The sequence below is a fragment of the Neophocaena asiaeorientalis genome, unplaced genomic scaffold, assembly GCF_003031525.2.
Source record: "Neophocaena asiaeorientalis asiaeorientalis breed wild unplaced genomic scaffold, Neophocaena_asiaeorientalis_V1.1 scaffold45, whole genome shotgun sequence".
NCBI classification, from domain to species: domain Eukaryota; kingdom Metazoa; phylum Chordata; class Mammalia; order Artiodactyla; family Phocoenidae; genus Neophocaena; species Neophocaena asiaeorientalis.
In genome coordinates this window covers 6,826,274-6,852,741 of record NW_020174642.1, presented here as the reverse complement: position 1 = coordinate 6,852,741, position 26,468 = coordinate 6,826,274, and the positions used below count along the sequence as shown (strand labels likewise).

The window sequence follows — 26,468 nt, the reverse complement described above, 5'->3', positions numbered from 1 at the left end:
GAGGGGGGAGGAGTGTGGGGGGAGGAACACGAGGGGGAGGAGCAGAGGGGGGAGGAGCATGGGGGAGGAGCACAGCTTGTGGAACTGAGCTATGATGCAGATGTCAGCTGGTCACCAAGTGCCCTCCTTCCCCTCACCGTGGAATGTTCTGGGGAAACAGGAGGCAGACATGTATTGATCCTCTTTGTAGAAGAGTCTTTTGCCCGTCTTTTCCGAGCTCTGTGTGCTGGATCCAGCTCAGTGGGGCTGGTCTGGTGTGTCCGTCAGGGTTCTCCAGAGAAACAAAACCAGTGGAATGCACAATGAAGAGGTTTGCTGTAAGGAACTGGCTCACACAGTTGTGGAGACTGTCAAGTCTGAGATCTGTAGGGTGTACCAGCAGGCTGGAAACTCAAGCAGGAGTAGGTGCAACAGTCTTTTTTTGTTTTTTCAAATTTATTTTATTTTTTTGTACAGCAGGTTCTTATGAGTTATTATTTTATACATATTAGTGTATACACGTCAATCCCAGTCTCCCAATTCATCCCATCCCTTCCCCGGCCAATTTCCCCCCTTGGTGTCCATACGTTTGTTCTCTACATCTGTGTCTCTGTTTCAGATGCAACAGTCTTGAGGCAGAATTCCTTCTTCCTTAGGGGAAGCTCAGGTTCTGTTCTTTAGACCTTCAATTGATGAGATGAGGCCCACCCACATTATCAAGGATAATCACCTTTATTTAAAATCAATGGTTGGTAGATGTTAACCGCATCTATGAAATACCTTCAGACCAACACCTCGATTGGCATGGGATTAAGTCACTGAGTGCAATGGCCTGGCCAGGTGGACACAGGACACTGACCACACCTGGTGCTTCTGGCCCCTTGGCTGGTCAGTGGTTAGTGGGGCCATTCCTTTCAGATTTGCAAATCAGCATTTCCTGGGGTAGCCAGTTCCCTGTCCCTGAAGGGGCTCAGCCTGGCTGGATGGGAAGTGTTGGGGGCTGTCGCACATCAGATTGATGTGAGGAGGAGCGGTTTGAAGACCAGGAGTTCAGTGGTTAGTGGGGCCATTCCTTTCAGATTTGCAAATCAGCATTTCCTGGGGTAGCCAGTTCCCTGTCCCTGAAGGGGCTCAGCCTGGCTGGATGGGAAGTGTTGGGGGCTGTCGCACATCAGATTGATGGTCACCAGGACCGGCCTTCAGGCTGTGATCTTGTGGAATTTTGCAAGTGGGTGGTGAGTCTGCTCTTCAGAGCATAACGGGCTGCCCGAAGGGGCATGGAGGAAGGAAAAACTCAAAATTCATCAGTGGACCTAAGGCCCATTTCATCTCGAGGATTGGAAGAGGCCGGCAGACAGGGCTGCCCGGGATCAGATCCGCAGACTTTGCCAGCTTGCGGCGTGATCTTCACACGTGTCAGCTCCAGTTCCATAAAAGGGAACGTGGACCTGCATTGACTCTGCTTTCATTCTAGAGACCTTGAATGGGCACCTGGCTGTACCAGCTCTGCCCAAAGTGTCAGGGGGCAGAGACCCAGGTCATGGAGACAGGGATCCTCCCTGGAGGGGCTCGCGGCAGAGACACTGCAGAGGTGAGTGTGGTTGAGCACCAGGGACCAGGATGCAGCTCGTAAATGTGCCGCCTCCCTGCATCTTTCTGGAGATGCTGGCTGCCTCACCCACCACCTGGAAGCCCCAGGCCAGGGGTGCTGGGAGTTAGGGACCTCAGCAGGAAAGGAAGTGCATCTCCTGGCCCCCAGCCCAGTAGCTCCGTCTCATTGTCCTTGCTCTGAGCTTTTGTGTGGTGGGCTTCCGTACAGTACACTTGCCTCTTGAAGTCAAGTTCAGGGGGAGTTTACGTAAGTCAAAAATCGGACTTTGGCTGGAACGGGCAGGCTGTTACCTTTGTGGCCCCTTGGTGCTCTTTTGAAAACACCCCCCCTGGGGGGAGAGCCCCCTGTACAGCCTGGGCGTTGCCAGAACATGACCTAGCTCCTTCCGCATAAGATACGGTCCCTGGGAATGGTCCTGTCTGTCCCTATCGACTCATTACCCTTGGAAGAAAAGGCCAAGGCTTGGAGGAGGGAGGAACTGAATTTCCCAAGCAAGTGATGGAATTCTGCAAAACCTTAGCCCCAATGCGCACACAAGCTCCTGAAATGAAATACGAGTGGTGAAATGAGATCTACTGCCATTATAACAGAGCTCTATAAAAAATAATGAAAGGAAAACAGGAGAGAAAGGAACCATGCCTTGTGAGCCAACAGGGATGTAATTGTGGGTTTGGCTTGGCGGCTGCCGTATCAGAGGACATGATTCTTGCAGACACTCATCCAATTGCACGTTGTGTAGACACAAGACATCATTTCTCAGCTTCGGTGGTCCCCGACACCCTGCCTTTCCCCTTTCTTCACTCCAGCCTCACACACAAGAAAACCCCAAGTGTTCACACAATGGAGACGTGTCAGTGCAGCCCAGCTGGAACAGCTGTTCACAGAGGGCCCTGCTGGGGCTTCAGAACTGCCTGGCCTCCAGCGAGCCCCCTGCTGATGGCCTTAATTCTATGTGAGGTTCCTAAGGCTCAAGCCACTGTAGACTGGCAAGATAGACCAAGAAACACACACACGCACACACACATGCACACACACACTTACTCACATACGGTCCACAAGAAAATTGTCTTCCATCACAAGCGGGCAGTATGGTGTGCAAGCCTTTACTCTCTCTCAGCATCCCTGTCTCGGAGATTCAGTCGACTCTCAGGCGGGTGGAATTGGGCATCCTTCATCCTTCCACAGGCAGTAAAAACTCCTGGTGGCCCACCAGGAAGTCGCGGCAATTCCGTGCTGCCCACCTGGAGGCTCACTGCAGCTGGAATTGAATGACTCTGTGTGCCACACTATGAGTCCTGCTCTTAGCCCAGTACCCAAGCCACCTGGAGTCGTTAATCTATTGTTGGAGTCTGTTGGGTGAGAGGTCCCCTGGTGCGCCGATTTTCAAAGTAGGGCCCTAAGATCAGCTGCCTCAGCACCATCTGGGAGCTTGTTAGAGATTCAGATTCTCAGGCCCTGCCCAGACCTGCTGAGTCCAAAGCTCTGGGGGTGGGACCCAGCACTCCTGCTTTAACAAGCTCCCCCGCCCCTACCCGGGGATTCTGACCCTCACTGGTCTGAGAAACACAGTCCCGTTGCAGCATCCAGGGAGAGAAAAAAATGAGAATCCCCGGAGCTGGATAAAGGTGGCCTATAGAGTGGATAATCTGGGAGAACAAAGTGCAGAGGAGGGCTCGTTCTCAGGAAGTCTGTCTGCCTAGGTGTACGGCCACCCTGCTCGCCTCTCACTGCAGTGGCTTTTGTCTGGCTGAGCCTGTGAGGTGAGAGATTGGGCCTCGCCTCTCTCTCTTGTCTGGGAAGGAGATTCACTGTGTGCTGTGAAGAACTCCAGCCTAGGATCAGATGACAGGATGCTTTTGATGTAATATTTAAAAAGCATGTGGTCTGGAGTGTGATGAAGATGACAGAAAAGGGGGCTACCTGATTGGTCCATCTTGGTGTCAGACGTCCTGGTTACACACGGAGTCATTCATTGGTCCAGCAAGTATGTACTGAGCACCTATTATGTGCAGTCACTGTTTTAGGTACTTGACATACAGTGGTAAAACATACACAAAAATATTGCCTCTCTAAGTTCACTTTGTAACGGGAAAGGCAGCCAGTGAACCAGATAGCTAATTAAAGGCTAACAGGTTAGATTGTGGTAAGTGCTAAGGAAAAAAGAAAACTAAAGCAGGGCAGGGGGTGGCAGTTCTGGAAAGGGCAGCCTGAAAAGATCACCTCTGAGAACGTGACATTTGAGTAAAGCCCCAAAGTCAGTGAGGGAGAAGGTCCCATGGTTACCCAGTAGGAGAATATTCCAGGCAAAGGGAGTGGTGAGTGCAGAGACCCTGAGGTCAGCCTGAAGTGTTGGAGGACAGTTGTGGCTAATGTTCAGTGACCAAGGGGAAGAGTGATAGGAGATGAGGTTGAGTGATCGTGAGGCCAGTGAGGGGCTTTGATCTTCACTCTGAGCGAGCTAGACCGCTGGGGGCTGTAAGCAAAGGAGGGACGTGATGTCACTCAGATTTAGCAGGATCTCCCTGGCTCCTGTGTTGAAGCCGAGACCGCTAGGAGGCCCTTCAGGAGTTAGGGTAAGAGATGGTGAGGCCTGCGTGAGGGTGGGGAAAGTGATTGCATTCTGGACATATTTGGAAGGTAGAACTGTAGTGTTTTGCTGATGGGTATGGCGTGAGGAAGAGGGAAGTGAGGCTGAGCCCCAGGTTTGGGGGGTGTACCCCAAATGAGGGGTGGACAAACCACAACTGGAATCCTCCTGAGAATCGAGCCTAAGCCCCTCTAAGTATCTGCCCAGACACAGGGGACTTGCACTTACCTCTAATAAGCACCAGGCAAAATAGGACGAGCTCTGGACTCCTTGCCTGAGTTCAGGGGATCTTACTCATTAAACCAGTGGTTCGCAGACGCCATGGCTGCGCCCCCCAGGGAGCCATTTGGCAGTGTCTGCAGACAGTTTTTTTTTTTTTTGCGGTACGCAGGCCTCTCACTGTTGTGGCCTCTCCCGTTGCGGAGCACAGGCTCCGGACGCGCAGGCCCAGCGGCCATGGCTCACGGGCCCAGCCGCTCTGCGGCATGTGGGATCTTCCTGGACCGGGGCACGAACCCGTGTCCCCTGCATCGGCAGGCGGACTCTCAACCACTGCGCCACCAGGGAAGCCCTGAAGACAGTTTTGACTGTCACACCTGTGAGGCGTTCCTGGCATCTAGTGAGTTGAGGCTAGAGGTGCCACTCAGCGGCCTACAACACACAGGACAGCATCTGCCCCCCAAAAGAATCATCTAGCCCCAAAGGTCTGTAGTCTCGAAGTGGTGAACTCTGCGCTAAACCATTTATTTGGTGTTTACTCTTCATCATAGCCTGTGTTTGCTCTGAAGATGAATTAAGAGAAGCTTACGGTCCATCAAAGGTGAAAAAGATTCCGTGAGGTCGCATGACAAGTACAGACAAGTTCAGGGGGATGCTCTGGGCCTGGCCATAGCAGGGATGAGAGTATGACTCAGTTTCTCCAGGCAGGAAAGACTCCCAGAGGAGTGATATTAATATTTCTATAACGCACTGTGATTTATTAATAGATTTTAGGATACAACATATCATCCAATTTCCTCATTAAATCTATGAGATGGCATTAAGATTATACCCATTTTACGCATGGAGACCATTGAGTCTCCATAACTTAAGTCCGCCTGCCATGGGCCATGTGACCCCAGGCCTGTGCTCCTCTTCCTCCCTCAGGGCTGCTTCCTTTAGCCAGGCATCACCTCTGTGTTGGCAGGGACGGTGGAGTTTCTCCAGGTGATGGATGAGCAATATGTCCAATTTTTTGTTTTCTGAGAGGCATTAAATCCAAACACCAACCATATTTTGATTTCTTGTATTTATTACACAGTTAAAAAAATTTACTTTCCTCTCATTTTACTTTATTATAACAGATCAATTAAACTGCACTCATCTTTACATTCCCTTCATGAGGTGATTCCAAACAGAACCACATTTAACAAATAATCAGCGTGATGGGAGACCTATGGTCTGAGCCCAGTGGTGGCTCTCAGTAAATAGTCATTGGGCTGAAATTAAAAATAAAAAATTCTCAGTTTTAGGATAGTGACTATTCCAGTTCCCTGTGTGTAATTGTGTTGGAAGAGGTGCTTTGCCCAGTGCCTGCGTACAGAGCAACATCTTGGCCGAAGGTCTTTTAACATCAGTTTTCTCATTTTACTTGGAATACTCAATATTTGACATTTGAAAGCGGCTCCCTGGGACTGGTCTCCCTCATGCCTTTCTACTTTGATGCATTGAGATTTGACTTCATGTATATTTTCTTACATTTTCTAGAAGACTTTATGTCTTCTTTTAGGACAGTGAAATTTGCAGCTATAATCACATTTGTTCCTTTCTGACTTAAGGTTCTGAATCTGACTGGCATAAAAGATGTTTCCTAGTTAAGCTTGGCCACCTTCCAAACCTTCCAAGCTGTGGGCGGCTCAGTGTTGGAGACTGGAAAACTAGTGGTTTTCCCAACTGTGCTAGTGAGGTCGGGTAGTAATAGTTTGTCCTACTTGTAAGGGGCCTTGAGTCTTTACAGACATCAGTTCATTGGGCTGCAGGGCTGAGACATGGATTGAAAGGGCCTCAGTCGGGGAAGATTTAGTGAGAGAGTCAAGTTCTCTGGGGCTGCCTCTCTGTCTGGAGCAGATTTTTTCTCATCCCCCTTCCTTAGTAGCACTCACGAGCATCTTTGCCATTTCTTGGGGTGTCAAATGGATGGACACCATTTTGGAGAACAGCCTAAGAGCCGTGCTCTTCCTTATGATGTAAGTGAATCCCATCGGGTCACTGTGGATATTGACATTGGGACAAGGACTGTTTGGCATTTTCTATCCTGAAAGGAAAATCATCTTGGTTAACCAGAATTTACATAGCCTTTTAGGAAAATAAAACCCTGAAAGCACCATAATGGCTATCGGGCTTAATTCTTTCCTCTCTGAAAAATGAAAGTGTTTTGAGAAAAGAACACACACACGCACACAAGATAGAAAAGGTGCCACATCTTTGTCAGGTAACTATTTGTAGACATCTTATTCTACAGAATACTTTATTCTAAAGGATGAATCCCCAACGGATGCATTTCCTCCTCAGTTTTCAAGATCTAAATGTGCTGTGATCTTGCTGATACCATTTTCGGCTGTTCAGAGAAATATACACTTAAACCATGAAACTTTCTCAGGAAAACTTCAAACCCCTTTTGGGGACAAAGAACTAACTGTTGGTGGTGACTTTTTAAATTAATTTCGTCTTCAACTGCTTAGGAGAAGGGAGAAGGGAGAAGGGAACAGGCCTGGTGGGAAGAGGCTGAAATTCCAGGTGTAAGAGAGAATATTTAGTAAGGGTAAAAATAACACACAGCTGTGAAGATAAACATCTCCAGTTTCAGTTGGAGCCCAGAGTGCTCCGTGAATCACTGCCCAGCTCCACCCGCTGCTCAGGCCATGGGCTCTGAAGCAGCTTTTCCACTGCCTCTGATTCAGAAATAAACCAGACCTACAAATTACCCCAGTGCTTTCCAGACAATCCCCTCCTTGTCTGGGGTCCTAAAAATACCTTTTGTGGTGACTACCTCCATTCATGGCGTGAAACTTGATTAGGAGTTGGTTCGGTCGATTAGGACTAAGTATGTGCTTTTAGGATTCTTAGGAAGAAAACCACCTGAGGGGGGATTGATTCCTATTCAGGTTTAAGGCAGACTTGGGATGCGTGCCCTGGCTAGCATCCTTAGGACCCTCTCGTGGAACTGAACTCTTTGGACTGTCAGGGTAGAGCTGCCAAAGAAAGCCTCTGTAGTCTAGCTTCATCATCAAGTTCTTACCATGAAGTCACCTAATAAGCTAAAAAGCACATTTGGGAAGATAGTGCCATTCTAATAAACTGTCATGAGCCGAAGACTGCACGGGAGTAAACATTCGCTTGCTCCTCCACAAAAGGGTTGGATGGGATGTGGACCGTGGTCTTCCAGGGCAGAGTATGTGGGGCTGGGGAGAGAGACTTCACCCACCCAAAGGCAGGCACCACGAGAACAGGGACACTGCTGGGTCCCCGGCACCTAGGACAGTACGTGGCGTACACTCGCTCTGTAAGTGTTTGTCACACAGATGAATGGATAAAGAAGATGGGGTACATATGTACGATGGAATGTTACTCAGCCATAAGAAAGAATGAAATAATGCCATTTGCAGCAATACGGATGGACCTGGAGCTTCTCATACTGAGTGAAGTAAGTCAGAGAAAGACAGATAGCATATGATGTTGCTTATATGTGGAATCTTTTTTAAAAAAATGGTACAAAGGAACTTATTTATAATGCAAAACAGAAATAGACCCACAGACATAGAAAACAAACTTACGGTTACCAAAGGGGAAAGGGAGGGGAGGGATGAATTAGGAGTTTGAGATTAACATATACACGCTACTATATATAAAATAGATAAACAACCAGGACCTACTGTACAGCACAGGGAACTCTACTCAATATTCTGTAATAACCTAAAAGGGAAAACAATCTGAAAAAGAACGTGTGTGTGCGTGTGTGTGTGTGTGTATAAAATGCATACCTGAATCACTTTGCTGTACACCTGAAACTTACACAACATTGTAAATCAACAATACTTTAATAATTTTTTTAAATGAATGAGTTGAGGAGGCCCAGGGCCAGATGGCCGAGGACAGTCTAGGGAGTGTGGATTTGTCGGAAGGCTCTATGGGCCGAGGAAGGGCTTGGGTTGCACGTGGCCAGCATGGACTTGTCTTTGTGGAAGATGACTCTGGTAGCAGGAAAGCAGACTCTCTGGAAGTAAAGCTCAAGAATACTCCACCTTCTAATTTATCCCTCTCCCCCTCTTTTGCCCTTGGTAACCATAAGTTTGTTGTCTACATCTGTGACTCTGTTTCTGTTTTGAAACTAAGTTCATTTGTACCATTTTTTTTAGATTCCATATATAAGCGATATCACATATTTGTCTTTTCTCTGTCTGAATTAGTTCACATATACACACTACTATATATAAAATAGGTAATTAATAAGGACCTACTGTATAGCACAGGGAGCTCTACTCAATATTCTGTAATAACCTATATGAGAAAAGAGTCTAAAAAGAATGGATATATGCATATGTGTAACTGAATCACTTTGCCGTACACCCGAAACTAACACAACATTGTAAATTAACTATACTCCAATAAAAGTTTTTTTACAAAAATATGCATTTCAGGGCTTCCCTGGTGGCGCAGTGGTTGAGAGTCCGCCTGCCGATGCAGGGGACACGGGTTCGTGCCCCGGTCTGGGAAGATCCCACATGCCGCAGAGCAGCTGGGCCCGTGAGCCATGGCCGCTGAGCCTGCATGTCCGGAGCCTATGCTCCGCAACGGGAGAGGCCACAACAGTGAGAGGCCCGTGTACCGCAAAAAAAAAAAAAGGATTTCAAATGTGAAAAAAAAAGTTACTCCACCAGCATGTGGTGGAGAACAAGGCAGGGGAAAGCCGTCTCCAAGTGCAAGAGGAATTCAGGAACAGGAAGGAGGATGTGGTTTGAAGAATGGGTAGATTTTCGAGAGGACCGGCGGGTTTGCCTTCACCCACCAGGAGAAGTTATATCAGTTTTGCCCAAATTCGATTTTGACTTGCCTTGGGCTTTCTCTCAGGCCTGAGCGCCTCCACTAACTGTTGTGAAGTGAGGGTGGATCACAGATTTAAGGTGGCTGTTGAGCTCGGCCCTGTCACTTGGGGCTGCATTCAGTGACATGCTTGGATAAATGAGGTCCATTCACACTCAGCTCAGGGCACAGCGCATCCTTGTCAAGCTAACGTTCGCATCTATGCCATTTCACTGCGGGCTGTTTCTGTGATGGAATCTGCCCTGCTGTAAGTAGACTCTGATGTGAGAAAACCAATGTCAGATGTCAAGTTTATTTTGTTTTTCAAAAACCAAAGCCCTAATTTTAATGTCTTGGTACATTTTTATAGGCACATTACCCCTTTTCAAAGAAAAGGATTATGGAAACAGCTAAAAGAAGCTTTTGTATCGGGCTGGGGTCCACTTAATCTTAAAAAAATTAGATGGACTACTTTCTCAGTGGTCCATCTTCTGTCCTGGTTCTCAGTTCTGTCTTCTTAGACCCACGATCTGAGTCACAGGCATTCCCACTCTCCTCTCTGAGCACAGACACTTCTTGTCTGATTTCCTCACACTCATGAATGTTCACCCATCATCTCTGCAGAGCTTGCACCCTGCTGAGCACCTCAAGGAAGGTTTGGGGAGGGACATATGATGTTCAACTGTAAATCGAGGTGGCCACCTTTTTCTTAAACCAGACTTATCAAAATTTGTATGCATGTCCAAATAAACATTGCCGCCTTTAGCTACTCCCAGGAGGCTCTGCCTTTGTCTGCACAGGGCTGGCCCTACTCATCTCACATCTGCCGCCCTATCCATGACTGTCTTCAGGGCCACTCCTAGGATGTTCTTCAGAAAATGCCCAATAGTGATGACCTTGAGTCTTCTGAGGGTCCATCCCATTATGTGTTATGTCTGTGAAAGAGACCATTGGTGTGGAGTTACCAGGGGAGGTCCTATAGCATGGTGGTCAAGTCCTTGGACGCAGGACCCCAACTCTGTAGGTTCAAATCCCAGCTGCTCCACTGCTGGTCGTGTAACCTTGGGCACAACCTGCCTCCATCCTCTCTGCAAGTCACCTGTAATATTGCTGCTGCTTACTGGTATTTGACCTTGTGGAGTTGTGTGGATGAGATGAATAATAACAGCTAACACATAGCATTTACTGTGTGTTAAGCACCATTTTGAATGTTTCACTATGACATGAATACATGAAAAGATTTTGGAGCCATCCCTAGCATGAGTAAAAGCAGTCAGATACGGGATAGAAGATGAAACAAATGAGGTCTGTAAATATTTGTTTGCCCACCATGCAGAGGCAAATTTGAATTTAAAACATATAACTTAGAAGACTGTGGAAACTGGAATATGTAGCATTCCATCTCTCAAGATTTTTTTCGGTTTTTAATCATTTATTTTTTATATTTTTGCACCCATTTTTCTGGTTGGCTGGTTCTTTCCAAAATCAGTGTCAAGAAGTGGTAAGCATGGAGCGCTGGCTGAGGAAATACAGTCTCCCAGTTCCTGTAGCTGAAGCAGCTGCGAGCTGTGTGATTGGAGCATCCTGCTTTATGTGTGGTATGTTCTCAGGTCTGTTATGGGATGCTGGGAAGGATACTGCTTGCTGCATCACCCAGTTCTCTGCAAGAGAAGCCACGAGAGAAACTTCCCTCAAGTTTCAGCCCAGGAAAAGCTTTGCTTCTGCTGAGTGACTGGTTCATATGTATCTTTTTGACACCTTGAATTGTCACAGGATAGATTCCTTTTTTGCTTTGGCAAGTAGAAAGTTCAGAGATAGATTGATGTTCTACCTTGAACAACTATAAATAGTAAGCTTACTCAATGTGCTGATTTTATCTCTTGGTTAATTGCTTTTCTGCCCTCATATAACCTTCACTTCCATTCCTTTGATCATTTATGTCTTGTGTGCATTTTTGCAGTCCACCTCAAATGTCACATAGTTTGAGGAAGGACAGGGGAAGAAAGTATATTCAGAGCCACCACACATACACATAAATATAACTCTGGAGTTGCAGAGGGAAATGTTGGACTCTCCTCCTTAGAAAAATGTTAATATAAGCTAAGCATTTGTTCATCCAAGTAGCTTCTGGAGAGTCCTGCCTGGGGGCTTGGGAATGGAGTTTCCCAGCCCTCTGATTCTGTAACCCTACGAGAACCCAGTGGAGTTTGGCAGCATGTCTGACTTCTCACCTTAATTTAAATATAGTAGATCTTCCAATTTATTTGATATTCTTTGCTATGTTCTTTCATCATTAATTCATAATACTAGTATGTTTTAAGAAGTCAATGATCATGTTCTCAACTCACCTTAATTCTCCAAATGCTACTTAAGAGCGATTAATTAATTGAGGCTCAACAGGCCATCTTAGTTGGGCATGTGTCTCCAGTTATCAGAAGAAGGGCACCAACCCCCTATCTTGTTCATCATGAAGGTTGAGGGGGTCTTTCTACATTATTTCTCTATTTCCTAGAGTGACTGCAATTACACCCAAGTGGCATGGAAATCTGTTAGATGGCTGCAGAGATTAAACTCCTGAAGTTGTGTGGCCCCAAGGATGTTTTAAGGGGCTTGGAGGCTGATACACCCAACTTTCTGGCACCCCAGCTGTTGTCCAGTGCCTTCCTGAAATTCTTCAGTCTGAATCAGCCTCCCCCTCTCAGGGCAGCCCCAGCCCCATGTGGGATTTCTCCTGCTGTGAGCGGTCTTCCTGCCTTCTCTTCCCTCTCACTGGTGCCACATACTGTATGGGGTTGTCAAGACCAGTGTTTTGTGGGTTATAAATAGAACCCAGACCTGAAAATGTGAATCTGAGAAAATGGTTAAGACACAATCATTTTTTATTTATTTTATTGTGGTAAGAACACAACACGAGATCTACCTTTGAAACAAATGTTTAAGTGTACCTTATTGTTGACCAAAGGTACCAAGTAGTACAGCAGATCTCTGGAGCCTTTTCATTCTACTTGACTGAGACTTTATGATGGTTGATTAGTAACTTCACCACTTCTCCCTCCCCCAGCTCCTGGAAACCAACATTTCATTCTTTGATTCTCTGAATTTGACTTTTTTAGATACCTCATATAAGGGGGAATCGGGCAGTATTTGTCTTTCTGTGACTGGCTTTTTTCACTAAGTATAATGTTCTCAAGGTTCATCCATGCTGTCATCTATTTCCAAATTTCCTTCTTTTTAAGAAGAATAGTATTCTATTGTATGAGTGTACCACATTTTCTTTATCTATTCATCCATCAATGGACATATAGGTTGTTTCCACACCTTGACTATTGTGAATGGTACTGTAGTGAAGCTAGAAGTGCTAATATCTCTTGCCTGATTTTAATTCTTTTGGATAAATAGGCATAAGTGGGATTGCTGGATCATATGGTTGTTTTCTTTAAAAATGTTTCAAGGAACTGCTATACTGTTTTCCAGTGCAGCTGTACCATTTTGCATTCCCACCAACAGTATGCGAGGGTTCCAGTTTCTCTACATTCTCACCAACACTTGTTATGTTTTGGTTTTTGTTTTTATAATAGCCATCTTGACAGGTGTGAAGTGATAGATCTCACTGTGGTTTGACTTGCATAATCACTTTTCCATGCCCTTAAAAGATAGAGTCTTTGAGAGAGATATCTTGAACCATGCTTATTAGCAATAAAGAAATTGATGCCCCAAATAATAAGACAGAGAACTTTCATATTCACCAATTAATTACCCATTTAGTAGGCATCTAATGAATTGCCTTAGAACTTTCACAGGAACTGTTAAAGAACACATATGTGAATACCAAGAATATCATATTTAAAGGGATGCTCTTTGCTATGTGCATTTCAAAGTAATGTACTGAATGCCCAGACCCTTACCATGTTAGAATAGAGAACGTGGGATCCTCTGTTCTAGGCTTGGTACTGGTAGGATACCAGGCTGTTTGTGGGAGCTTCTCCCTGTGACTTCTTGGAATGCACAATGAAGGTAGAGCTAAACAGTGCAGTAAGCAAGGGGCAGATTTCTTACCACAGCTGGGCAAAGAGCTGAAAATGCATTTATTGGGAGACTTTTCAATATACACTTCTCAATTCTCTGAATCACGTTAAGATTTCTTTTTCTTAAAATAGCAGTGTCTAAATTCCATGAAAAAAAATCCTCCTCCAGGATTTCCCTCTCTTTCTTATTTCCGTCTTTTTAGATACGCTCTGGATGGGTCACACATCTGCTGTGCTGGGGAATGAACAGCCCAGGGGCAAGGATGGTGGCCTAGACTATGAATCATGTATGTATCACAGTGCGCACCTTAAGCCAGAGTAACATGTGGGGCAGGCCGTTCTTGATGCCTTTCTGAAATAAAGATCTGCTTTACTTTTTAAAGGGCCGCCATCCTAGCCATCCTAGCTTTACTGGGTGGGGCTGTCTGTGCGGGGGTTATAAGTGTGGCCGGTGAGTAGAGGCTGCCCAGCTTCAAGCCTCAGTTCTGCCTCCTCCTGGCTCTGAGACCTGGAGCAATTCCCTTCTCTTTTGTGTCATCAGTTTACACATCTGAGAAATGGAGCTAATGCCAGCGGCCGCTGCACCAGGCTGTTGTGAGGATTGGTAACTGTTAAGCTCTCAGAACACAGCAACATATATATATGCTACCCTTTTGCTATTAAAATTTTCAAGAGAATAAACAAGGCGAAGTGACTGAACAGTGAGAATAGAACACCTGGGGCCCCTTTAACCAGTATTTATTGAATACCTGCCTTGAGTCTCGTCTGTCAGTGGCCCTATGGGGTGACCTCTCCCCTCTTTGGGGTTGGAGTTCTGTTAGATTTATTACTTAGATTCAAAAACTATTTGAAGTGATCACAAACATGGTTCCCTTCTGTCTTCCTCTGAAGCTAAAACAAAATACAGTGGAAAAAAGACAATTTTTTATTGAACTGAAGGTGCAACGTTTGAAAATAGGGTTTCATTTTGCTGCTTTTTTTCACAATGAAAGCTGGCTGGAAAAGCTTAATGAGATGAATTATGTCTTCTGGTTATAAGATGAAGACAAAGTAACCATATTGAAGACTGTCCCTGTTTTAAATGCTTACACATATTTTTGGAAAGCTCTGGTAAAATGCAATTTAATAGCTCATTATATCTCTGTATTTGATGAGGGATCTATTTTAATGCCATGGGAAAACTGATTTGTTCCTAGAGCTTTCGTCCTCAGAGATGGAAATTGAACAATTGAATTGTAAGAAAATGGGAGAGTTGGAACGTATGGTCCATAATCCCCCATGTTTCCTCTTTCTATAATTCTATGCATCTCTTTGACTTTTAACTTTTTAGATGGATAACTGCCTTGCTGGAGAAGAAGGAATTTATGATACCTGATATACAGCAGGCACTCAATAAAAAATAGTCTAAATGGAGGAGTGAACGAATGAATCTGAACAGTGCTCATCTTAGATCTTACAGATGTTACTTGAGTGACACTCATCACCTAAGTAGCATCTAAAGTCTTTTTCCTAAAGAAACAAACCCCTTTAACTCTCTTCCCTAGTAACTTCTCTCCTTGAGACCAACAGACCGAAACATACATACTCCACTCAACTGATGGAATTTTCCAAAGGGAAAGGAAACTAAGTCTCAAGTGAAGACATTCAGTGTTTTGATATTAGGATGGGTCTTTTAGAGATAAATGTTGGAAGCCAGGAAAAACAGCATCAAGAGGAAATAATGCACGTGTAGGCAGCATTGGAAATATAGAGGGTTCACACCGTGGGAACTCCGACTGCTATTATTTTTAAATTTCCTTCATGTTACTACAGCTGTGAGGATGCCATGAAACAGGGCTGTGTATTTCCAGGCCCATGGTAGGAACTTAGTCGTGGATGACCCCAACTATAACCTCCATCCACAGACATACCTGCTTCTTCCTCATCATCAGCCCTAAGCTCCCTCCCTCAGCACCAGACATGTGCAAGGGATGCCGAGAACAAATCTGTATTTTCAAAGTTCCCAGATGCTGAACAAACTCTTTCCAGGGCCTTTGGTCTGCTCTTCCTGTCCACACCCCTGCCATGGCTCTTGGGTCTAGAATGACCTTTTCCATCCCACCTCAGTCCTGCCCCACCCAGAGAGTGCCCTTCTGCCTCAATGCCTCAGACCATCTCTGACTTGAAGGTCACGTCCATGTCAGGCCTATAGTTCCAAGATTCTGCAGATTGGCTGCAGAGTTCCAGCAAACAAAGTGTGGAGGAGACAAAGGAAGGCTCACTGGAGTGGAGCCCATAACCATCAGGGCCTCAGACATGGGGATGGAAATCTGAAATCCAATGGAGATGCGTAGATTGCTAAGAGTATGAAGAATCCTGTGTTGGGTAGCACTTGAGAGGAAATTTCCAGAAATCCACCTTAGAAGACATAACCCAACCATCAAGATCCCTTAGAAAAAAACATTTTTCTGTTTCCTGGTTAAGCTGCATTTTCTGTTTGGAGTTTCCCCATTATGTATGATTTCACCATGTCCAATAACTTTCCAGTCTCACTTAAAAATTTATATTCTCCTTTTTTCTTTTTTTAGAAAGGCAGGTTTTTCTTTGTCCAAGAGGCCATGGCTGTCTTAATGAACAGCAGCCCAGCAGCTGACTCCTTTCTGCAGGCACATAGCTGGTTTCCATCCCCCCAATCCTAGTCCTACAGGGCTGCTGGGGTCCCCTGTCCTTCTCCCTCCTTTGATCTTCCTGCCTGCACCTAAGCCAGGAACACTGGGGGCCTTCAAACTCTGTGTCTAAAGATTGGCTGCAGGGATTTGAAATTGAGCACAAGGATTTCGTTCTGAGCTTGTGAAGAGGCATGCACTCTAGGATAAACCTTGCTGAGGGTCGTCTCCCAGCATCTGTGTGCATGGCCTGTTTACAGTCACACAGGGAGAACAAGCGCCAGTTCCCTGCTCCTTGCAAGTGTTTCCAGTCAGTTGTCACGGAAGGGGGTTTGACACGACAGTTTCAGAAGGAGCTGGCTGGAGAAATAGAAGCCAGGTGGCAGCTTTGCTTCCCACGTGCCTGCCCTCTGCTTCCACTGAGCAGGGGCACTGTCTTAGTCTGCTCGGGCTGCCATCACAAAATACCATGGACTGGGGCGGTGTGGGGGGGCGGTGCCTAAATAACAGTTCTGTAGACTGGAAGTCAAAGATCAAGTTGCTGTGCTGGCAGGGTTGATGTCTGGAGACAGCTCTCTTCTTGGGTGGAGGATGGCCACTTTCTCACTGTAAACTCAGTGGCAAAGAGGAGAGAGACAAAGACAGAGAGGTATCTGGTCTCTTTGTCTTCTTATAAGGGCCACTAATCCCGTCATAGGGGCCTCACCCTCAGGACCTTGTGTAAACTTAATTATCTCCTCAAGGCCCCACCTCCAAATGCCATCACGTGGGGATTAAAGCTTCAAAATATAAATTTGGAAGAAACACAGCCATTCAGTTCATCACAGACACTGCATTTGTCTTTTCACAGCCTCCTTCCCCTTCCTCACACCCCTCCACCTTGCCCCTCCTTGCTTCTCTGGGTATCACGCGGAGACAGGGAGGAGGGCTCTGGGTTGCCGCAATAATGGAAGGATGTGTCTTCTTCCCCTCCAGGAACTCCCCCGATGAATGCAGCATGGCCAAAGGAGGGAAGATGGTGGGTAGCACGGACACTGTCGGGATGAATTACAGCGGCTACATGGAGGAGAAGCATATGCCGCCCCCAAACATGACCACGAACGAGCGCCGAGTTATCGTCCCAGCAGGTCAGAGGCTCGGTCAGCAACCCACGCCTTCCTAGAACTTCATTCGGCTCTCTCTTCTTGCCCTTGGCATTGGTCACCCTCCACTGCCTGGAGCAATGGTTGTAAATGGAAGGCGGCAGAAGTTGGTCCACCCACAGTGAAATGTTCACTGCTCTGTGTGTGTGTGTGTGTGTGTGTGTGAAAGAGAGAGAGAGAGAGAGAGAGAGAGAGAGAATCCATGAAAAGTGACCTCTCTAAGGAAGAATTGGCTTTTCTCTGAGGTTTTTTGGTGTTAAATATCCTTCCTTTTATGAGGTGCTATTTATAATAGAAGGTAGGCTTTAAAAGTTTTTTTTTATCTAGCAAAATTAACAGTTGGGAGCCCTATATTGTTTGATCTCAAACTCTGAAATTCCAGCTATCACTGACCTATAACACAGACTCTGAGAGCCAGAAAAGTTCTTTACCAGAAGTAATTCTAAACCCAAGCCAAAACAATGGCTCTGGATTTGAGGAAAATGCCAGGAATTTATCTATTTAGCAAAACTAAAGGTAATAGGAAGGATGCCTTAAACCTCCTTAGAGGAAATGCACTACATAAAACCAAAAATATCACCACGATAGCAATAGTGACAACTCAGTGGGTCCTGACTCTATATAAGGTATTTGGTGAGCGATGTGCAGACATAGAAAGTTTGGTGTCATGAAATCTTGGGAAACAGGTAGTGTCTTTGTCACAAGTGCCCTGATGAGGAAACTGAAGCTTGGAGAGGTCAGCCTGCAGTTAATAAGAGGCCGAGTTAGAGCTCAGGCCCTTCTGACTCCTTCGTTCTCTTCCTTTCGGGGGGGAGGGGGGTTGGAATGAATTTCAGCCCCTTGCAGTAGCCCTGCCGGTTCCCTCCCATCACCCACTGCAGCCACCTGGCCCCCCTCTTGTTCTGCCTCAGGGGCTGAACTGGCTGTCGCCTCAGCCCGAAACCCCCTTGGTTCCAGGGAGTTCTGTCCTTCACCGGGGCTCTGTGCAAACATCTCTTCAGAAGCCTTTCCCGACCACTCCATCCAGAATCGCCCCCTCCCCACTCTACCCAGTGACTCTCAACCCCCCACCTGCCTCATTTTCCTTTATTGCCTTTATTCCCACCTGTCACTATAGTGGACATTTATGTGAAAGCTCTCTTATTATCTCCTCCCTCAATAGAATGTAAGCCCCACAAAGGCCCTACCTCCATGGCCAGGTGCAGTACCTAGTGTGTACTAGGTGCTCAATGAATATTAACTGAGGGAGGAATGGATGAAGGGGTGCCTAGCCACTGGGTAGTCCTGTCCGGGCTGCCCCTTGTTGCCGGAGTAATAAGAGGTGTGCATGGGTGAGGTTGGTGCAAACTTGATTCTCCCTTGCCGCAGAAGTCACCTCTATTCATCTCCATGAAGTGTGATGGCAGACGGGTTCAAATTCCCTCCGTGACGTGATTCCCACCCCTGCCCCTCCTTCTGCATCAGGTCACATCCAGTGGACTTCTGTTCCCGTTGCTTTCCGAACAGGAGAGTTCAGAGTGCAGAGTCCTTGGCAAAACCTCTGACTTGGGTTCATGGACTGGGTTTCTCTTCAGGGTTGTCACTGTGTGGCACCGTATGAGAGGGACAAAGCTGGTTTTCATGTTTCTTGACAGACAGTTGGCATTTATGCAGAGGGCATGTATTTGGCTTGATCGTGGGGACTAAGCTGCATTCCTGAGACCCATTACTTGTTACTGAGACTTAGAACAGGAGGCATTTCCTGTTGAATGGGAAAAAATATGGAAGGGCAGATGTCCGAGATGCACATCCGGGATGTGTGGTACCTAAAAAAGGCTTGAGAACAGACATGTGCCTGGAGAGGACTGGGAGGGCAGGGATGCTGTTGCCTTGGACACTGGCTGATGCTGAACGGTATGACATAGAAACCCAGAGGATGTCCGCCCAAGCCCATCTCACCCTTTGCCTTCCTACTTAAGAAAGTATTTTCTTCAGTTTACGCAAAACAAAGTCTTTTTAGTTCTCTAAGGTGAGAGAATCAATCTGAGGAGAGGCCCATGTTAAAGATGCTTATCTGGGTTCCGTGTAGAATCGCAGACCCAGGAGCTAAGCCTGGTGCCATTATATGCTTTTAACTGACGAGGTCCTATTTCTGTCCTGCCAGCAATAGCCTTTGATGTCATCAGTATCCTTTCCAGTAGGGCCAGACTTGTGGCTTCCTATGTGAAATAAACTGTTTAGAAAACAGGAGAGATATTTACATGGGAAAGAGGCAAAGAAGCAATTGAATCAAGTCAAAGCATCCACCATTTGTGATCTATGTAGTAGGTGCTCATTAAATGTCAGTCGGTTGGGTGGAAGCCAGGTTGCACAGATTGGCTCATATTAACTTTCTGTGTAAAGGCTGGTTTCATCTCCTGAAGAAAGTCCTCTTTCAGCTGTTCCCTCCTTTGGTTGCTTCATGCCAATGCAGAGGCAGTTATTCAGTTAACAGGGTTTGTAAGAGGGCTCATTGTGGCTGGTTTTGCAAGTTGTGAGTCTTTCAGTTATTGGTCAAGCCTCCTGTGTGTGTGTTCATACACAGACACACAGATGAACACACACACACAGAGCTGCGTTGCACAATCCAGAAAATTCCCCAGCGTAGAGATGGCAGGACGTGGGGACCACTCTGTCAGCTGCTGCCTCTGTACCTTAGGCCCCAGCTCTGGGATCCAGGCACCTCACTTGGGCACATTTTGAGTGTAGAGAACTCTGTATACTTAGGTAGAATTCTCCAAACCTGGTTCTGACTGGTTCATATAGTTCCTACTACATAAACACATTGATTGGCACTCATAAGTGCAAATCAAAAAGATAACCAACCCCCCTCCCCCCAAAAAATAACCCATTATTTGCTCTGAAGCACTTGCACCATCGATCACCTACATACTGACATTCATGTCCTAGACCTAAAAATGGTCCTGACACACACCAGCCCGAAGATGGTGTGTTAGCAAGAAGAAACAGCAGAACTTGGGGTATTGTCTGTGTTCAGATCGGGCTCTTATACCTGAATTCCTCACTTCTCAAAGCTCCTGGTTTTGAGACTCACTGTCTTTACCTCAAAAACTTTAAAGAAACTCATAAAATAACCCTAATGAATAAATGTATACCTTCATTGGATATATTTACACTCTCTCCTTGTTTCAAAATGGATTTAAGAAAGCTCACACAAATATAAATAAAGGAACAAGACAGAATCCATATTCAGAGTAAACGGATAGAGAACAGGGGCTAAAGCAAGAACTTAACAGACGGTGAAACCAGGAGGGGGGTTTGTATGTTTGTGTATATATGTATGTATTTTTAACGCAAACTTTTAAATCCTGCACAGTTGCAGAAAGTGGGTGTTATTTGGGTCCAAAGTGTCAGCAGGCTGTGTGAAGGTGCCTCCATCAATACATGCCTCAGTGTCCCTAGAATAAAAAGAAAACAAATGGGGGAAAGACGGCCCAGCTATTAATTCTGAGTCTAGGGAAAAATGTGTTCCTTGGTTTATTGTAGGTGGGTAACAGGGAAGTCACAAGAAAAATAGTCAGTAGAGCTGCCAGACATTCTGGGAAACCCTGGCTTACACCTGTCATCCTGGCAAGGTTGGTGATTGTGCCCCTCCCCCTCAAAGTGTAGTAGTTAGACAATACATCACACCTGTTCTTTCTTTCTCTCTCTTCCTCCCTTCCTTTTTTCCTTCCTCCCTTCCTTCCTTCCTTCTTTCCTCCCTCTTTCTTTTTCTTTCTTTCTTTCTTTCTTTCTTTCTTTCTTTTTCTTTCTTTCTTTCTTTCTTTCTTTCTTTCTTTCTTTCTTTCTTTCTTTCTTTCCCTTTCATCATCTATCAATCATCTGTTCTTTCTATCATCTGTATATCTATCATTTATCTATATCTGTCTATCAGTTATCTATCTGTCTCTATCATTTATATCTATATATCATACCTGTCTGTCTGTCTATCTATCTATTTGGTGTGAATATCTGTATATCTGGGTCTACATCTCAGGGGGTTGGACTGTTTCTCATGTTCACAGCTGTAGATCAAAGTATCATTCAGTGAAATCAGTCTTAATAAGAGGGGCCCTGACATGGGACCCAGTTAAATGGCTCTTTGCTGGCTCAGCTTAATTTGGAGGCTGACTGGGAAATGTTTCTCCCAAGTGTGACCAGAACCACTTGCATCAGGGTTCCCTGGGAGACTTATGATTTAAAAATGCCCATCTCTAAATTTTATGAATCCTGGCGTGGGGTTGAGGATTTTACATAGTTAACACATTCCTGTGTGATTTTCATAAATTATAAGGTTTGAGGTGCTCTAAGCTAGAGAGAAGACACTAAATAAATTTTGCTTTCATACACCTTCATTATTTGAAATAAAGGCATCATTTAGAAAAGGAAGTTGGCAAAAGAAAGAATTGTCCTAAAGCTTTTCCCTTCAGATGTGTTTTGGGGGCTGTCATTGGCTGGCACAATAAATTCTGTAAAGGTCCTGCATCAAGGCACTCACAGGGAAATACAGGGCCATTTCAGGCACAAAACACAGTGTGAGAGCTGAGGAAGAAGCCCCGCAGCTCCATTCATTGGTGGCAGCGCTGAGCTCCGTTCAGACAGATCAGATCAAGCGCAATACTCAGCCTTATACATTTTACTGTGCTCACATCAACAGCCGAGACAACTCGGGGACAACCCAGGAATCTGACTTCCAGGTGGTATTTCCAATTCTTCTTCACCAAGGCTGTGAACACAGATCGAGTTTTAGAAAGCATGGGTCCCCATTGTACAATGGAACTAATATGTTCTAGAGAACGTAAGTTTTGTGATGTCTGATGAAGCCCCTGCAGCTTCTGACGCTGTCCCTCCGTGTGCCGGGTGGCCTCCGGCAGTCACTGTTATTTCTTTGGCCTTGACAATATTCTCAGCGATGTGCTAACTGAGAGAGCTGGCAAAGAGTAAGGCACGGTCTTCATCCACTTTTCTTCAGAGTTGCAGAACGCTGACCAAAATGCAACAGAACCTCTGGTTTCAGCAGCTTACATCATTTTGAGAAGATTTTTCTTTTTCTTTATTTATATTCCCTAAAATGGGTGCTAAGGCATGGGGCTTTTCAAACACTTCTATTTTTTTTTTTTTTTTTTTGCGGTACGCGGGCCTCTCCCTGTTGTGGCCTCTCCGTTGCGGAGCACAGGCTCCGGACGCGCAGGCTCAGCGGCCATGGCTCATGGGCCCAGCCGCTCTGCGGCATGTGGGATCCTCCCGGACCGGGGCACGAACCTGCATCGGCAGGCGGACTCCCAACCACTGCGCCACCAGGGAAGCCCAAACACTTCTATTTTTATTTTCTAAATATCCACTTTGAGCACAAATGCTCTTGGGAGTCAGAAGTCTCAGAGACAAAAAGTTGCCACATTCATCTTTTAACTGGCTCCTTGTCTGCATTCATTCATTCATCCATCCATCCATCCATCCATTCATTCATTCATTTACTGAGCACTTAGAATATTCTAGTCACCAAGGATAAAAGCTCTTATGTGATTTAAAACCCCCTGTTCCTGGCCCCCAAACACACATGGCTAGAACTTCTTGTATTGTGTCTTCCTCAGGCCCTCCCTGCTGGGTAACTTCTACTCAATGCGTCAGGTATTTACTGGGTACTTGCTACTCTCACACCAGTCACAGAGGAAATGACCAAAGCCTGTGAGAAGCAGATAAGACCCAGCCACATGAAGTTAAGTAATTCGTGACAGCAGAGAGTATGATTAAGAGCTCAAATGAGTGATTCAGACATGTTTCAAAATAGCTGAGGAACAAGATGACTGTAAACATGACTAGTAAAGAAAAGCTTCCTTTGTTCCCTGATGACAAGATTTCTAAATCCCTTTGCAGCCTCCACCCTGTCCTGCCCTCCAGTCACATCATTCTCCTGTGCTGTGTTGTCACAAGTGTCCTCGCCCATGCTGTTCCCTCTCATGGAATGCCCTTCCTCTCTCTGCTAACAAATCCTTCTCACTTTTCAAGGCATCTTTGAAATCCACCTTGTCTAGGAAGCCATCCTTGATCTGCTGGCACCTTCATTGCTTCTCTGCCAACGTCTTACCAATTCTTTCATCGCCACACTTTATTTGGTTTTATACTATATTCTATAATGCATCTGTATACTGGACATAGCATTTAATTCCATGAGGGATTTGAGATGCCTTGTGAACTAAACTACTGGTAATCATGTGAACCAAGCTACTGATCAGTTAGAAACTGATGTTTGTTTGTATGAGATCAGTACTAAGGCAATTACAAATATTAATGGAAAACCAAGGTCACATGAAGGAGGAATGCAGCCATTTTGGCCACAAGCTTGGCCCAGATGCTGTAGCTAATCTTCCAGTATGGCTCTGAGCATCCTGGTGGCCAGTGTAAAAAGAGCCATTTGGGGAATTAATGCCTGTTTTCAAAAAAGTTTCACAGGGAAGGCAATATTTTTATTGGTGCAGAATCCTAAAAGCAGGATCCCTGGACTTAATGTTCGGGCTTCACTGAGGCTACAGTCATGACCACCATCCTGCCTCAGTGGCAGTACCACGTAGTGCCAGCCTGCTTCTTGTGACATCCTCCACATACAGAGTGAGTTACATTAGCGAACAGCTCAGTGCAGACAGAGAGCGTACGCCCAGTGTGAGTCTTTGCTGGTCTGGTTTCTTAGAAAGTCAGGATTTTGAGTTTTCAGAGTGGCAGAAGGCTCTCATCACCTGCACACAGTCCTTTCTACATAGGACATCTCCAAGCTGGGCTTGAAAGCAGACGAATAACAAGCAATAGAAGAATACACTCTCCAACCAAGCCCAGATGACCAACATATTACTACGATTTAATCTTATTAGAGTTAGTTATTTATAAGCCTGTCTGTTCTATTCGATTGTGAGCATCCTGAGTTGGTGATTATGTCTTTTGCATATTCTTCACCACCAGCCAAAGCAGCAAGCTCGTGGCCCGTGTGCGGAAGTCAATAAACATGCATTTATTTGAGTGAATGGGAATCCGGCTTTAGTTAGTGGGAACCACAGAATCACAGGAGACGGATGTACAAGATTCTTGGTGATCTTCGTTCAGCTTTGTATTAGGCAGGGTTCTCCAAAGAAGCAGAACCAATCTTTCTCTCTCTCTGTCCCCCTCTCCCTGTCTGTGCTTTACTCAGTCTCACAATTCAGATGCTGGTATCTTCTGGAAACACCCTCACGGACACACCCAGAAATAATGTTTAACTAAATATCTAGGCATCCCATGATCTAGTCAAGTGGAAACATACAATCAACTATCATAAAACTCTTAAACATGAGAAAATCGAGCCCTAGGGAGGTGAAACAACTTTCCCGAGGACACACGCGGAGATGGGTGAGACCAGAGCCAATTCCAAGGCCTGTGCTCATTTATACTTAAAGAACTTCTTGGTAAAGCTACACATTTCTTTTTTTTTTTTTAATGGAAGTATAGTTGATTTACAATATTGTGTTAGTTTCAGGTATATAACACAGTGATTCAGTATTTTTGAAGTTTATACTCCATGATAGGTTATTATAAGATAATGGGTATTATTCCCTGTGCTATACAGTCTATCCTTGTTGCTTATCTGTTTTATACATAAAAGTTTGTATCTGTTAATCCCACACCCTTAATTTGTACCCCTCCTTCCCTTTCCCCTTTGGTAACCACACATTTGTTTTCTATAAACTATACATTTCTTTATTTTACTTTGTCATGCCTCTAAACACTTCCAAAGATCTCTCCCATTATGTCTGCATTATGGAATGTGTTTCTATAAGCTTCTGGTTACGATTTTTTATGCTAAGTCAAGCAACTAAACAACCAGCCCAACTACAAGTTAAATCCTAAAGTCAAAACTAATTATATTTTTAAACTATGAGCTGAATTGAGGAAACTGCCATTGGGTTATACGTGTGACTGAAATGATAAAGACAGAAATAGCAACAGTCACCATCTGTTGGGTGCACACTGTTGTCAGGCAGCTGGCCATGTTCTTTATTAAAAAGGGATTATCTCACTTAAATCCCACAACTATCCTGTGGTCTAGGGATTGTTTATTATTCTCACTTTACAGATAAGGAAATTAAAGCTAGGGAAAATAAGATAGTAGCCCAAGATGTCCTAGCCAATGACGTGAAGAGCCAGAATTCTAACCCAGTTCTGTCTGAATCCATAGTCTGAGCTCTTATTCCTATCCTACATGATCAAAAATGTCCAGGAAGAACACAAGGTAATAGAATGGTGGAATAAATTTGTTAAATTGTTGTAGATTCTGAAATGGCCTTTTCAAAGGAGATGTAAGTAATAAGTCAAGGGATAAAGGAGATTTTCAAGATCGTCTGTTGCTCAGCCCGTAACCTTTACGTTTCCATGATGATAATGATTTCTCTGTTTTTCCTGAAAACCAAGAAAAGAATCGCATTGAAAATAGCTTTGATTTGGCAAGAATGGCTGGGTGGATGTTAGTAAATGTAAAAAAAAAAAATTAAGATAGATGATTCTGGTTTGGTTCATCCTGTACTTAAGATGCCCGTGTGATACACACAAGGCAGTTCAGTGGGCCCATGTAGAGCTAGGGTTAAAATTCTTTATCATGGGTCACTGCACGTGAGTTCTAAACTATGCCATTTTCTAGCTCTGGGAAGTCATTTAATCTTGCTGATCCTTAGTTTTTTTGCCACTACAATAAGGATGATAGTAATGCCTACCTCATATGGTGCTGTATGGATTAAATAAGACATATGTGTGAAGTGCATAAACAGTGCTTGGGTTATAGTGATACCTCCAAAAATTGCAGCTCTTCTCTTCATATTTGGTCAGGCGTTTGGGAGAAAGTGCTAGACTCAAGGGATAAGCATGTATTACGGGTTGAATTGTTCCCCCACAAAAAAATATGTCGACGTCCTAATTTCTGGTGCCTTGGAATGTGACCTGATTTGGAAATAGAGTATTTTCAGATTTGATCAAGTCAAGATGAGGTCACAAGGGTGGGCCTAATGAAACGACTGGTGTCCTTATCAAAAGGGGACATTTGGACCCAGACATACATGGAGGGAAGATGATGTGACGACACAGGGAGAAGGCCATGATAAGATGGAGGCAGAGATTGGAAGGATGCAGCTGCAAGCTAAGGAACGCTGAGGATTGCCAGCCACCACCAGAATATGGAAGAGGAAAGGAAGAATTTTATCCAGAGTCCCAGAGGGAGCACAGCCCTCCTGAGAGCTTGCTTTCAGACTTCTAGCCTCCAGGACTATGAGGGACCACGTTCCTGTTGTTTTAAGCCACTTAGTATGTGGTCCTCTGTTAATGACAACCCTTGGAAACCAATACAGCGTGCGTGTTGTAGTTGGAACGTGAGAGCGTAGACGCCCAGGG

The 26,468-nt window shown here is 45.2% G+C and overlaps 1 protein-coding gene across 6 annotated transcripts in view; it reads left to right on the top strand.

Annotated features, from left to right (window-relative positions):
- ERG (ETS transcription factor ERG) overlaps positions 1-26,468 on the top strand; it is a 184,302-nt gene that overhangs the window by 125,538 nt on the left and 32,296 nt on the right. For all 6 annotated transcript variants that reach the window (XM_024758273.1, XM_024758269.1, XM_024758271.1 and 3 more), the window contains exon 3: positions 16,882-17,033. In XM_024758273.1, coding sequence (XP_024614041.1) covers positions 16,882-17,033 — 152 coding nt within the window. The remainder of the gene's footprint in view (positions 1-16,881; positions 17,034-26,468) is intronic.